Source organism: Acipenser ruthenus, chromosome 39 (genome assembly GCF_902713425.1).
Source record: "Acipenser ruthenus chromosome 39, fAciRut3.2 maternal haplotype, whole genome shotgun sequence".
NCBI classification, from domain to species: domain Eukaryota; kingdom Metazoa; phylum Chordata; class Actinopteri; order Acipenseriformes; family Acipenseridae; genus Acipenser; species Acipenser ruthenus.
In genome coordinates this window covers 8,120,051-8,135,386 of record NC_081227.1, presented here as the reverse complement: position 1 = coordinate 8,135,386, position 15,336 = coordinate 8,120,051, and the positions used below count along the sequence as shown (strand labels likewise).

The 15,336-nt window shown below is 41.1% G+C and overlaps 1 protein-coding gene across 6 annotated transcripts in view; it reads right to left on the bottom strand.

Moving 5' to 3' along the window:
- LOC117968461 (major histocompatibility complex class I-related gene protein-like) overlaps positions 1-15,336 on the bottom strand; it is a 57,535-nt gene that overhangs the window by 27,173 nt on the left and 15,026 nt on the right. For 5 of the 6 annotated variants that reach the window (XM_059009617.1, XM_059009618.1, XM_059009619.1 and 2 more), the window contains exons 2-3: positions 12,661-12,921; positions 867-1,139 (exon numbers count right to left, since the gene is read on the bottom strand). In XM_059009617.1, coding sequence (XP_058865600.1) covers positions 867-1,139; positions 12,661-12,895 — 508 coding nt within the window. In that variant the 5' untranslated portion in view covers positions 12,896-12,921. The remainder of the gene's footprint in view (positions 1-866; positions 1,140-12,660; positions 12,922-15,336) is intronic. The other variant, XM_059009620.1, reaches the window with a different exon arrangement.

Here is a 15,336-nt window from a genome sequence, read left to right as displayed (position 1 = left end):
TAAATAACAAGAGGCCAAAGCTCAAAGTCCAAAACATTTTGAGAAAGGTCTTAATGGTGTCTTATACATATCCAATTGTGCTTATGAGCATATGTGCAGTATTTAAGGAAATGTAATCTGTTAAATCTGTTTAAAAAAGTCTATAGTCCATTTTGACCATGAACGAGAGGTCAAAGGTCAAAATCCAAGACATGTTTAGAAAGCTGTTAGTTGGTTTCCTAGAAGTGTCCAATAGTATATATGAGCATATGCATATGGACTTATCTTTTTATTATCTAAAGTTAAAGGAAATAAATCATACCAACTGTAAACACAGAAATCATATTTGTATGTGTAGAATAAAAACCTGACTTAATGAGAAGCATGACTTGTTACCAGCAGCGGCACCAGCAACAGACCGACACAGGCTTTTACCTAAACGAAAATACATTTACGATAGAAAAATACATGTGTACAGGATCTCATACAGGAGTACTGCATGAGATTGTTACTTTACCTTTAAACTATAAACACTCAGTTAGTATCTGATGAGTTAAACACAAGGAATACTGTATGAGATTGTTACTTTACCTTTAAACTATAAACACTCAGTTAGTATCTGATGAGTTAAACACAAGGAATACTGTATGAGATTGTTACTTTACCTTTAAACTATAAACACTCAGTTAGTATCTGATGAGTTAAACACAAGGAATACTGTATGAGATTGTTACTTTACCTTTAAACTATAAACACTCAGTTAGTATCTGATGAGTTAAACACAAGGAATACTGTATGAGATTGTTACTTTACCTTTAAACTATAAACACTCAGTTAGTATCTGATGAGTTAAACACAAGGAATACTGTATGAGATTGTTACTTTACCTTTCCTCTGCAGGGTCTCCATCCCATACTGGATGTACCACTCCAGCAACTGGAAACACTCCTTTCGATAATATTTGAAAACGATCCGTTGCCGGGCTGCGTCAGCTTCCCGCTGGTGTTTATAGAAGACAGCCTGAGGCACAGCAGCGATCCAGGTCAGGGTCTCCACATCAAAACTAATAAAATCCTTCCCATCATACGTGTGAGACAAATATGCCCGCTTGGTCCCGTTACCATGCAACTCACAGTAACCCATGGCCTGATAAGTGTGAACTAGAGTTAACACAGAAAGACAAAAGACAAACTAGGCATTAGTGTCTGTTCAAAGCAAAGCTTTCTGAATTTGTAATATAGAAGTTAGCGCTGGCATTCCAGAGAACACTGAAGAGCCTGCTACTCAATAAGCAGCCCCAAGGACCACATGTGGCATGAGAATACCTTGTGAGTGACCACACACTGACCCACGATCATTACACTCATGCAGTATTGATTATTAAAGACATGTATTAACAGACTCCTTATAGAATAAATTATTGATTATTAAAGACATGTATTAACAGACTCCTTATAGAATATATTATTGATTATTAAAGACATGTATTAACAGACTCCTCATAGAATATATTATTGATTATTAAAGACATGTATTAACAGACTCCTCATAGAATATATTATTGATTATTAAAGACATGTATTTAACAGACTCCTCATAGAATATATTATTGATTATTAAAGACAGGTATTAACAGACTCCTTATAGAATATATTATTGATTATTAAAGACATGTATTTAACAGACTCCTTATAGAATATGCTCTTGCACTCTGGTCAGTCTCAGGTGTATGCATGCAGTTTATTTATTGCATTTATATAGCGCTTTACATACAAAACTATCACAAAGCACTGTACAGCACATAGCAGAAAAAAAGAACAAACCACCATACATTTGTATAGCATGTCACTCATACGACTGACAACACTATGTAACACAATTTTTGTTCCTGGGTAGTAAGTGTTATTTCCTAATTGCTTATGCCTCAAAAGTATAGAAAATGGCTATTATTCCCCACAAACTTTGCTTTTGTGACCAGGACAGTGATATTTTGAAATTTACCTATTTCCAATGAGAAAACGGGCAAATTTGTGTCTTTTCGTTCACATAAAGTCAGAAAAAAACAACATATGAATCTAAACTAACATGTATTTATACTAAAGTAATACAAAAATGACTACAAAAGATTTAGAAGTGAGTAGTTTTTCGAGATTTACGATTATACTGTAAATCACTTTCACGAATCAGCCCCCAAATGTAGTCTCCCATCATGTTCTCGTTATACTGTCCTTGGTAGCGGCGTTCAAAGTCCAGTATATCCTGGTGGAAGAGCTTGCCTTGCTCCTCCGAGTACGCTCCCATGTTCTCCTTGAATTTATCAAGATGAGCATCAAGGATATGGACTTTGAGGGACATCCTACAGCCCATTGTGCCGTAGTTCTTCACCAGAGTCTCAACCAGCTCCACATAGTTTTCGGTCTTGTGATTGCCCAGGAAGCCCCGAACCACTGCGACAAAGCTGTTCCAAGCCGCTTTCTCCTTCCTAGTGAGCTTCTTGGGGAATTCATTGCACTCCAGGATCTTCTTTATCTGTGGTCCGACGAAGACACCGGCTTTGACCTTTGCCTCAGACAGCTTAGGGAAGAAGTCTTGAAGGTACTTGAAGGCTGCCGACTCCTTATCTAGAGCTCTGACAAATTGTTTCATAAGGCCCAATTTGATGTGCAGTGGTGGCATCAGCACCTTCCGGGGGTCCACCAGTGGCTCCCACTTGACGTTGTTCCTCCCCACAGAGAACTCAGTCCGCTTGGAAGGGTCCACCATGCAGAAGTAGCAGTTGCTTGAGTGGTCAGTGGGTTCCCGCCAAATTCTTGGGATAGCGAACTTCATGGCTCTCTTTTCCCCTCTGTACCATCCTACAAAAATACCTTCATTTCACCCATGACTAATGTGTAAGAGATTCTCGCAACATTTTTCATATATGATATATTTTTTCAATAACATTGAAAATTGTAAAACATTTTAAAATTAAACTTACAATTTTAAAAAATTTAACACATTTTCTAACATAAAATTCCGAGCAACAATTGTCCATCTTACCTTCCAGAGTTTTTTTGCAGTGCTCGCAGGTGAAATTAGGTGCCCAGGGTTTGTCTTGATCCCCGACAGGCATGCCGAAATATGCCTTGTAGGCCTCACACATCTTAGCAGATGCTTCCACGGAGTACTTTTTCGCTCTTGTCTTGATAAATTGGCCGCAGACATAGCAAAATGCGTCTGCCGGATGCTTGCAGCCTCTTGATGCCATCTCAGAAAAATGCAGATATGTATCCACTTAGGCAGCTGGAACTAAACTGAACTGGTGGGCTTAAGGCCCCTGTATTTATACTACTATTTATATTACTGGAAAGTTCTAGAAAGTTCTAGAAGTTACTCCAAGTTTACTCAGCACTGAATCTATCTGGAATGTTCTGGAAATGCCGGGACCCACAAAACACAAAAAGGAGTTCAGGTATGTTTAAAATTCAATTTTATTATTTTAAAAGTGTATTGTATTTCGTAAATTAAAGTTGTTCTAATTATTGCTTTTGATGTATGCACATTTTGTTTAATTGATTTATTGTTTTGTTAATAGTTTATTGTTTAATTATCACCCGCACCTGGTAACTATTGTAAATTAATGTCAGGTGTAGGGTATTTAAGACGTGCAGCCTGTCTGTACGCGGCTGCTGAGTAGGAGGAGGCAGAAGGTACGCTCTGCTTCCGAGCAGTCAAAGTGCTGAGTTAAACTTGTGTGGTTTCCAGTGTTTTTATGACAGGTAAACGGATTAGCCGTCCTGCGAGCTAGTCAGGGACCTGCATAAAACGTGTAGTTAGTGCTCAAAACGGAGCTAGGTGTTTTGTTTGGTTTTGTTTATTTATTTTTGTGTGTATTAAAATTAGCACGTAAGCGCTTGAAAATCCATTTCTTGTGTCCTGGGTCCTGCTTTTAAAGGGGCAACGAACGACCGTGAGTGCCGGCCGGTTACAGTACATAATGTAAAGTTTTTTGGGGATCAAAACTAAAGTGGGGTTTAAGAATGCACTTTGTAAACGATAACTTTGTTAAATAAGGGAAACTAAAAAGTAAATAAGTATGGTTTAAAATAAATGGTTACTTTGGTACAAAGACAGTAAACAGGGGCACTAGGACCATGGGGAAACTACTGGAGTCAGGGATGGCTCCAGTTCAAATGAATTATTCAATGTCATGTCTTGTCAATTGTTTTAACGATGTAATGGATTACCATTTAAAAGCTCTGTGTTTATGAGTGCTGGTTGAGGGAGAGTGTGAGGAGTTTGGTTGGCGACTGGGCGGAGGGAATGATTTGCTATTGATTTACTGGTAAACAAACACATTGAAACAGGTATCTGGATTACGACTCTGGATTTTGATTTGGTTTTGATGATGAGGGGACAGGCTCAGCCTGCCTTGTATTCAGATTGTATCCACACCTGTCCAGGTAGGGCCCCAGAACGGGTTAGGCTTTTGTTTTGTTGTTTTTTTTTAAATGTGTAAATCATAAACGTATATATGCGCCTTATTTTCAATTTAAATGATGAAAATTATTAAACAATAAGTGCTTTTATTTTTATTTACCCAGCACACAGAAATTGAGTTTCCAGCGCTTATATATTATATACTGTGTATATATATACACAGTATATATATACTGTATATATAAATTAGTACCAGTCAAAAGTTTGAGTACACCTGCTTGAAACCAGGTTTTTCATGATTAGCTATGCTTTTAACTGTATAAACTTGTCTATAAACACTTAATATTTCATTATATGATACGTGTACTTATATAAGCTGATAATCATTAGTGAATTGCATTCAAAAATGTTATTTTTAAATGAAAATGTAAATCTTGTCAATTTCAATGAAATGGTCCCCCAAAGCAAGGGGATTTCAGTCTGAAGCCCAAGTCAGTTAAAAGTCTGAAATGTGTATAACACGGTGTTAGAACACTGGCCTACGTACAAAAGTGTCTTTGTTAGATGTTCTCTGAGTTATCTAGCACGTTACCTAATTAACCTTTTGTCACCAATTATTGTTAACAGGTGAGGGTCCATGATTACTATAAATATAGGTAGCATAGGCACAAGTTTGTCATTCCTGGATGTAAGAGAGCAGAAAATGGCAAAATACGCTCAGTTAAGCAAAGAAAAAAGAAATGAAGGTCAATCTTTAAGACAAATCGCAAGAACTTTGCAAGTGTCTGTAACTGGTGTGGCCAAGACCATCAAACGATTTGAAGAAACTGGCACTCATGAGGACTGAACAAGGTCAGGCAGGGCAAGGGTGACCTCAGAATCAGAGAACAAGTTCATTCGAGTCACAAGTCTGCGAAACCGGCGATTAACTGCCCCTGAAATACAAGCTCAGCTAAATGCTACTAGAAGTACAGATGTTTGAACATCAACTGTTCAGAGGAGATTGCGTGAAGCTGGCCTAACTGGAAGAATTGCTGCAAAGAACCCATTGTTAAGAGTGCAGAATAAGAGGAAGTGACTTGCCTGGGCCAAAAAACACAGAAACTGGATGTTTGAGGAGTGGAAGTCGGTCTTATGGACCGATGAGTCAAAATATGAAATACAGACCTGCCAACCTTGACACTTTTTTTTTGAGTAGAACTTAAGTAGCGGACATCTCGGGGGGGGGGGGGGGGGGGGGGGGTGCAGCCCTCCAGAATTGTTTTAGAGCATAAAACAGCTAAATGCTACACTCTTGTGAGTTTTGAGTATCAATCTTTCAGTAAAAAAAAATAATTAATGAGATTAGCTACGATTGTTTCAGTTTAAATTTAATTTTGTTTACCTTAGTATAGATGCAATCTTTTTAATTTATACCAACTGACTTATTTCAAATACAGAAAATAGCCATTTTTGTAGTATGTTTGTATTTTATTTACTGTCAAAACATAACAAATTGAAATGTATAAGCTTTTAAAAACAGAGAAACAAAGCACTTTAAAAAAAAACAACAACTTGTAAACAGTCACTGAATCGGCACCAAATGTAATAGCTGTCTACAAAGAGAGTGTTTGGAAAAGAACGGAATCCAACAGGTCAAACTGCACTTTCAGATATTGAATGTTTAGCTTCATAGGTGGCTGACTTGGCTTTCCTGAGCAAGGTGTCACTAAAGGTCATGACATCATGACTTTGTGCATTACCAGTGATCTTAGCATGTCTGTGCTCAGGCTGGCTCTGTGTTGGGTTTTGTTTTTTACAGTCAGCATTACTGTGGAAGATGACCAAAATGCTTAGCGCGGTAACATTACAGTAATGCCCGATTCTTTCAGCAATTAAAAGAATAAAAAAAAACGAAAAAGATTGGACCCATTTGTTTGTAGTGAGCGCTTCATAAAAAGTTAATATCAGTAAGCATGTATTGGTAGTTCTGATATTACGTTATTATTATTAGTAGTAGTATTAAGTCCCACTTTAACACGCTTACTTGTATGGCCGTTTTTTTCATAAATATTTAGCTATACAGTTAAACAGGATTACATTTATGCGGGATGGTGATTCCCAGTCCTTACATAAAAAAAAATATTTTACCGTTAACAAAATCCATAATGCTACATTAATGATCTTACTGAACTTCAATATAAAATCACAAACCAGCCGTTTCTGACTTGTTTAAAGCACAATGAAACGGCATTTATGTACAGTGTAATTGTACGCTACTTGCAAAGTAAACAGAAGCCTTAAGTACCTTAACCACATTAACAATGTTAATGCTGCGCTAATTATTATAAAATCGAATTTTACTGACATCCCTGCAGGCGTTTGTGAAAAACGGGACCACAAGCCAAAAACAGAATATTAAACTTCAATATTGTACTATATTATTATAATAAACGTTTGTACCTACTCCCACGCCTTTCTAGTAAAATCCTCATTTAGCTGTATTTTCTTTTCATGCGATGCAGTTATCTAAACCGAGCACTTTTTTTTTTTTTTTTTTTTAGAACGCAAGTGGGTTTTTTCCCCAGACAAAAATGAATGCATAACTAATGCATTAATTAAAAAACAAAGGTACCGTGCCAGTTTGAAATGAATAATTTCCTCACAAGTCACAGTACTTCACACTCCCTCCATTGTGTCCGAAACTGGCCGTTGAAACACAAGCGAGTCAGCTCAACAAAGCCTGATAGGCTACAGCAGAATGTCAGTGATTATACAAAGAAACTGGGTGGTAGGAATTTCTGTCAGTCAACCCACGATAATTTTTTTTTTTTTTTTTTAAAACGGGAGGTTGGATGGTCAACTAAACTCAAAAGCTGATTGGTTATTCTATCACGTAACTAAACTCAAAACCTGATTGTTTAATCTATCTTGCCTTGCCCTAAGGCCAGCCCTGACGTTAAATGCAACACTTTCTCGAACTAAGGCAACATCATAGACGAGGAGCGAAATATGGATTACGTATTATTGCGTATCAACTCTGATAAAAGCGTACCCGCGTATTACCAACTCAAAATGCGTAGCGGATACGCTAAATATGTAGAGGTAAATGTTTGTCACTGATCTACACAAAATAGTCCATAATGTCGAAGTGGGGAAAAAAATCTACATATTTTTCAAAATTATTTACAAATAAAAAACTGAAAAGTCTTGATTGCATAAGTATTCACCCCCTTTGCTGTGACACCCCTAAATAAGCTCTGGTGCAACCAATTGCCTTCAAAAGTCACATAATTAGTTGAATGGAGTCCACCTGTGTGCAATTAAAGTGTCACATGATCTCAGATTAAATACACCTGTTTCTGGAAGGCCCCAGAGTTTGTTAGAGAGCATATCTAAACAAACAGCATCATGAAGACCAAGGAGCTACCAAAACAAGTCCGGGATATAGTTCTGGAGAAGCACCAATCAGGGTTGGGTTATAAAAAAATATCCCAAACTTTGAACTTCCCCCGGAGCACCGTTAAATCAAAAAATTAAAAAATGGAAAGAATATGGCACAACCGTGACTCTGCCTAGAGAAGGCCGTCCACCAAAACTCAGTGACCAGGTAAGGAGGGCATTAGTCAGAGAAGCAACCAAGAGGCCAATGGTAACTCTGAAGGAGCTGGAGAGATCCACAGCTGGAGATGGGAGAAACCATCCATGGGACAACTATAACCCGGACGCTCCACAAAGCTGGGCTTTATGGAAGAGTGGCGACAAGAAAGCCATTGCTGAAAAAAATCCTGTTTGGATTTTGCCAAAAGGCACGTGGGAGACACAGCAAACATGTGGAAAAGGGTTCTCTGGTCTGATGAGACCAAAATTGAACTTTTTGGCCTTAGCGCAAAACGCTATGTGTGGCGCAAAGCCAACACTGCTCATCACCCTGAGAACACCATCCCCACGGTGAAGCATGGTGGTGGCAACACCATGTTCTGGGGATGCTTTTCATCGGCAGGGACTGGGAAACTGGTCAGGATTGAGGGCAAGATGGATGGAGCCAAATACAGGGAAATTCTAAACCTGTTTCAGTCTGCAAGAGACCTGAGACTGGGGCGGAGGTTCACCTTCCAGCAGGACAAGGACCCTAAACACACAGCCAAAGCTACACTGGAGTGGTTTAAAAACAAGAACCTGAATGTCTTAGAATGGACCAGTCAAAGCCCAGACCTCAATCCGACTGAGAATCTGTGGCAAGACTTGAAAATTGCTGTTCACCAACAGTCCCCATCCAATTTGACAGAGCTTGAGCAATTTTGCCAAGAAGAAATGGGCAAAAATTGCAGGATCCAGATGTGCAAAGCTGGTAGAGACTTACCCAAAAAGACTCACAGCTATAATTGCTGGTAAAGGTGCTTCTACCAAGTATTGACTCAGGGGGTGAATACTTATGCAACCAACAAATGTCTTTTTTTGTTTAATTAACTTTTTGTGTCACAATAAAAAATAATTTTGCACCTTCAAAGTGTTAAGTATGTTGTGTAAATCAAATGGTAAAAATCCCAATTAAATCAATTTTAATTCCAGGTTGTAACACTACAAAATGTGGACAAGTCCAAGGGGGGTGAATACTTATGCAAGGCACTGTATATATTACAGTGCAGCCCAAGACCTGGTTCCTGCTGCCCTCAAAACTGCCAGAGTAACGCCAGTGCTCAAAAAACCCTCCCTCGACCCAGCTGTTTTATCTAACTTCCATCCCACATCCAATCTCCCTTTCCTCTCCAAAACTCTTGAAAGGGCTGTAGCCAGCCAGATGATGAAACCTCTCACAGATAACTATCTGCTTGAATCTCTGCAGTCTGGCTTCCGGCCGCATCACAGTACCGAAACTGCTCTGCTCCGGATTGTAAATGATCTTCTGCTTAACCACCCAGCTGCTTATCCCTCCATTTCCACATGGAGTGCATGCAAGTCCAAATGTGTCACTCCCGTGAGAATAGCGTGCAGGCGCTTCTATGTGCATCTGCAAAGTTTAAGAAAACTGTATTGTAAAAGTGTATGTAAAATGTGCTTGACAAACCGGGTCATCTGTATATACATAGCCGAGAGTGAAAAATGGATGCCTGTGTATTTACAGAGAATAAAACGAGAAGATTTCTTTATTTATTTGTTGGTGTTGCAGGTTGTAAGGAAGCCGTGTCAGGTTTGGTACTGGTCAGAACAACCTATTTACTGTACCTAGACTTCACAGAATTCATATAACAGTGCTATACACCCATGCCTGAAACTGGGGAAGATTCTGTATATGACGTGATTGAAAATTTGCAACGCAAGTTTTCTGATGTGTATGTGCTAGATAAAGACGTTAGCATTGATGAGGGATTGAAGAGCGTCCGCTTTGAAATCTATCACTGTACATTTATTTGTTTATTTATTTACAGAACGGGGTACCCCTCCGCCCGTGCAGATTATTATTTTGTATGTCTTTTGTTGTATTGTTGTATTATTACTATTATTGTTATGAATTATTAGGGGTAAATATGACGGTGAAAGCCGTGTTGTTGTTTATTTGTATTTATTTAAAAATGTATTTATATATGACGGCAAAGCGCCATTTTTGTTTATTTAAAAAGTGTTCTGGTAGAGGCAATATTGGTGTTCGTCCTCTGCCAGGAATAATTAAAAACTTTGTGCAGATTGTGTCCGAGGGGTAATGAGATAATTGATAGTTAACCCCATGGCCACAGTAAATAAAAGCCTGCAGTTCTCTACACTCAGGGCTACACTGAGAGGAGTGAACGAGAGCGAGCGAGAGAGAGGAGGGTAAAAATCAAAGATAAAAAAAATAAGTAGATCAGTGAAGGCTACTGCCCAGCCTGATCGTATTATTTTGTGTTTGTGATTTTGTTTTGCTTACATCTTTTGTTTCGCTCTGTGAGCAAGTGTTTTTGTTTAAATATTATTTGTTTTTGTATATTTAAATAAACGGCGCACAACGTGTTTTTTGCCCTGCAGTCCTGCCTGTGTGGTAGTAGTGGGATCACCAGCGCCACCCAGGTTCCTTTGCAGGTTTTTTTTTTTTTTTTTTTTTACTTTGTGTGGAAAGAAAATGGGAAGGAAGCAGCGGCAGTAGCAGCAGCAGCAGCGTGGGGCTGGTCGCAAGCCCGACGGCGTATCTGGCCCAGTGGAGGTCTGCCTAACCTGCTTGAGGGGGAAGGAGTGGTGCTTTGAAGTTGGCAAGGTCAGGCACGTGTCGCCCGACTACTACCACTCCCCACCTCAGAAAGAGGAGGTGGAACCAGGGCTACAGCCACAGGAGAAGGTTGGCTGGGAAGCCCTACTCCACAGCATGTATTGTTGCTGCATCGGTAGGGAGTGGGGAAATTTCCCAGGTAACTGCCCCCATCCCACCAGAAGAATGCCTGCTGCCTCTGCCTCCACCGCAAGAAGCAGAGCAGCAGGAGCTGCCTCTGCCTCCACCAGAAGGAGAATGCCTGCTGGTTCCATCTCCGTCAGCAGAGGGAGCATGCCTGCTGGGCCCCCCGCTGCAGCCAGAAGGGGAGAAGCCCCTGCCTCCTCTACCATCACCACCTGGAGGAGAGGAGCAGGAGCTGCCTCTGCCTCCACTGGGGGGGGGGGGGGGGAGGTGGAAGTGGAGCTCTCTCTGCTGCCTTCATGGCCAGGGGCTCCCCTCCGGCTGTCGGCTCCCGAGGTTCCGCTGCCGCCGTCGCCTGGGGTCGCCAGCTCTGCCTTGCTCCGCTCAGGGATGCCTGCCTTGCTCCGCTCAGGGATGCCACGCCCGCATCGCCTGGGAGAGCTATGTCTTTTTTGTCTCCTAGGGTCGCCGACAGTCCCGCCTCGCCTGGGGTCGCAGACGGTCCCGCCTAGCCTGGGGTCGCAGCTGACTCTGCTTCGCCTGGCGTCGCTACCAGACCAGCTCCCCCCGCAGCAGTTTCGCTACGGGAGATTGTGTGGCTGGAGCCCCATAAAGAGGAGCTGCCGGCCAGGAGAAAAGGGGGGGGGGGGAAGGTCAGAAGACCAGCTCCCCCTGCAGTATTTCCGCTGCCCGATGAAGTGTGGCTGGAGCCCCGGAAGAGGGAGCTGCCAGCCATGATGGGGGGGTGGAGGACATCCCACCATGGCCGCCCCCATAAACACCTTGCTTCCCCTCTTCCAAGACTTTGAGACTGAAGGGGGAGGTGACCGTTGGGGCCAAGTGTGCGTTGCACAAGGTGGGGGGGATATGTGGCAGGGCAAGGAGCCCTGCACATGAAAAGGGCAGGCAAAGCCCTGTCATAAATGTATTATTTATTTATAGAACAGGGTACCCCTCTGCCCCTGTGCAATTTATTATTTTGTATTATTATTTTTATTTTTTATTTTTTATATTTTATATTTTATATTTTATATTTTATATTTTATATTTTATATTTTATATTTTATATTTTATATTTTATATTTTATATTTTATTATTTATTATTTATTATTTATTATTTATTATTTATTATTATTACAGGTAAATCGCCCTGGATAAGGGTGTCTGCTAATAAATAAATAATAATTATTGTTATTTATTTTTTTATAACAGTATATCTATAACAGTGATAGAAGGGGCTGTGTGTGTCTGTACTCAGTCCTATAGACCCTGTGTCTCTAACAGTGATAGAAGGGGCTGTGTGTGTCTGTACTCAGTCCTATAGACCCTGTGTAACAGTGATAGAAGGGGCTGTGTGTGTCTGTACTCAGTCCTATAGACCCTGTGTAACAGTGATAGAAGGGGCTGTGTGTGTCTGTACTCATTCCTATAGTCCCTGTGTAACAGTGATAGAAGGGGCTGTGTGTGTCTGTACTCAGTCCTATAGACCCTGTGTAACAGTGATAGAAGGGGCTGTGTGTGTCTGTACTCAGTCCTATAGACCCTGTGTCTCTAACAGTGATAGAAGGGGCTGTGTGTGTCTGTACTCAGTCCTATAGACCCTGTGTAACAGTGATAGAAGGGGCTGTGTGTGTCTGTACTCAGTCCTATAGACCCTGTGTCTATAACAGTGATAGAAGGGGCTGTGTGTGTCTGTACTCAGTCCTATAGACCCTGTGTAACAGTGATAGAAGGGGCTGTGTGTGTCTGTACTCAGTCCTATAGACCCTGTGTAACAGTGATAGAAGGGGCTGTGTGTGTCTGTACTCATTCCTATAGTCCCTGTGTAACAGTGATAGAAGGGGCTGTGTGTGTCTGTACTCAGTCCTATAGACCCTGTGTAACAGTGATAGAAGGGGCTGTGTGTGTCTGTACTCACCTCCAGTATGGTTAAAGTGCTCGACTGTATTTTGCAAACTCCATTTTATGAGGTCTTGATCATAGAGAATATGCCAGCGAATTATTTCCCAGAACTCACGACCCTTAGTCTCATTCATCCAGGCTGTTCGGAGGACAGGTTTTTCCATGGTGCTGTTAAAGGACGTGTATTGCACATCATCCAGCATCACCAGAAACACAAACTGTGAAAGCCCTGTCCCTTCGGAGGTCGCCATTCCAAAAAACTGCAGTGAATGAGTTCCTGGAAGATGAATATAAATGATGATTAGTGACACATTTCAATAATCCCAGAGTAAAACACACAGTGCCAGTGATCTGCTGACATGTACCAGTCTCTCCAGGATTCCACGATTCTGTGATGTCACAAAGCAATGCAGAATTCACACAAGGGTGCAGAAAGCAGCGATAGCCACAAAAAACATTAAATCATTGCAGAAATGTGCAGATATCTGAAATGTTCCACATAGAAAACCATTTTCCTCTCAGAAATACAGGCATGCTTATTTGGTTTACTTAATTTTGGTTTTGAATGTTGAAAGGTAGAGTTTTCATAATATTGATCTATTTTCTATGTTGCCTTGTCTATGGCACTAGGACAGGGTTCAAACATGAGTTTCTATGACCTTCCCAGGGTAGCAGAATGTCCAGAATCTTCGGGTCACAGACTAGAAACCTTCCGGGACACGAGGTCCGGGGAGGGGGGTCCCTCCTGGGTTCCTCGGATGTGGGGAGCAGCACAGTGGCAGTGGTGATGTACTTAATAATCACAGGAATACACAAGATGTAAAAAAATACATTTATTGTAATAACAATTTTAATACAGTCAACCACGGTTAACCTGACTGGTGGATAACACCTTCGCTTAATTCAGACAGTCTTGGTCCCGGATTTTCTCTATATAAAATATATTCATCCTGCCTCTTATTTATTTATTTTTTTAATCGACAACACGCTTTACTCGTAACTCGACACTTATTACCGGTACTAAAGAGATAAAAACTATTAAAGAATTAGTGGATAACTGGACACTGTCGTTTCACGTGACTGATCTCTGACTGGAAACGGATCGTTCATTCATTCCTTCACAAATACCGAGTGCAGCTGCTTACAGTATCAGTGCACGAGTCAGAAGAGAAACAGGAGCTCTCCTTCTTACAGTATCAGTGCACGAGTCAGAAGAGAAACAGGAGCTCTCCTTCTTACAGTATCAGTGCACAATGAGTCAGAAGAGAAACAGGAGCTCTCCTTCTTACAGTATCAGTGCCCAATGAGTCAGAAGAGAAACAGGAGCTCTCCTTCTTACAGTATCAGTGCCCAATGAGTCAGAAGAGAAACAGGAGCTCTCCTTCTTACAGTATCAGTGCACAATGAGTCAGAAGAGAAACAGGAGCTCTCCTTCTTACAGTATCAGTGCACAATGAGTCAGAAGAGAAACAGGAGCTCTCCTTCTTACAGTATCAGTGCACAATGAGTCAGAAGAGAAACAGGAGTTCTCCTTCTTACAGTATCAGTGCACAATGAGTCAGAAGAGAAACAGGAGCTCTCCTTCTTACAGTATCAGTGCACAATGAGTCAGAAGAGAAACAGGAGCTCTCCTTCTTACAGTATCAGTGCCCAATGAGTCAGAAGAGAAACAGGAGCTCTCCTTCTTACAGTATCAGTGCCCAATGAGTCAGAAGAGAAACAGGAGCTCTCCTTCTTACAGTATCAGTGCCCAATGAGTCAGAAGAGAAACAGGAGCTCTCCTTCTTACAGTATCAGTGCCCAATGAGTCAGAAGAGAAACAGGAGCTCTCCTTCTTACAGTATCAGTGCCCAATGAGTCAGAAGAGAAACAGGAGCTCTCCTTCTTACAGTATCAGTGCCCAATGAGTCAGAAGAGAAACAGGAGCTCTCCTTCTTACAGTATCAGTGCCCAATGAGTCAGAAGAGAAACAGGAGCTCTCCTTCTTACAGTATCAGTGCACAATGAGTCAGAAGAGAAACAGGAGCTCTCCTTCTTACAGTATCAGTGCACAATGAGTCAGAAGAGAAACAGGAGCTCTCCTTCTTACAGTATCAGTGCACAATGAGTCAGAAGAGAAACATGAGCTCTCCTTCTTACAGTATCAGTGCACAATGAGTCAGAAGAGAAACAGGAGTTCTCCTTCTTACAGTATCAGTGCACAATGAGTCAGAAGAGAAACAGGAGCTCTCCTTCTTACAGTATCAGTGCACAATGAGTCAGAAGAGAAACAGGAGCTCTCCTTCTTACAGTATCAGTGCACAATGAGTCAGAAGAGAAACAGGAGCTCTCCTTCTTACAGTATCAGTGCCCAATGAGTCAGAAGAGAAAAAGGAGCTCTCCTTCTTACAGTATCAGTGCCCAATGAGTCAGAAGAGAAACAGGAGCTCTCCTTCAACTGGCTTTAAAGCTCAGGTTGCAAGCTTGCCAGCAGAACTTTCAAAGCGTGTGTTTTTGCATGCGAAACAAGCGACAATGCTTGATTTCTGTGTGAAACTAAGTTGTTTATTGTTGGAAAACATGGATCGAGAATTGATTAGCAGTTTGCTACGCATGTGGACTGGCAGAGCTATACTGGTGTTCTTTTCTGAAAAGAAACTAATATTGCAGATAGCAGACTGTTTGGTTCAAATTGCATGTACTGCTAACAATT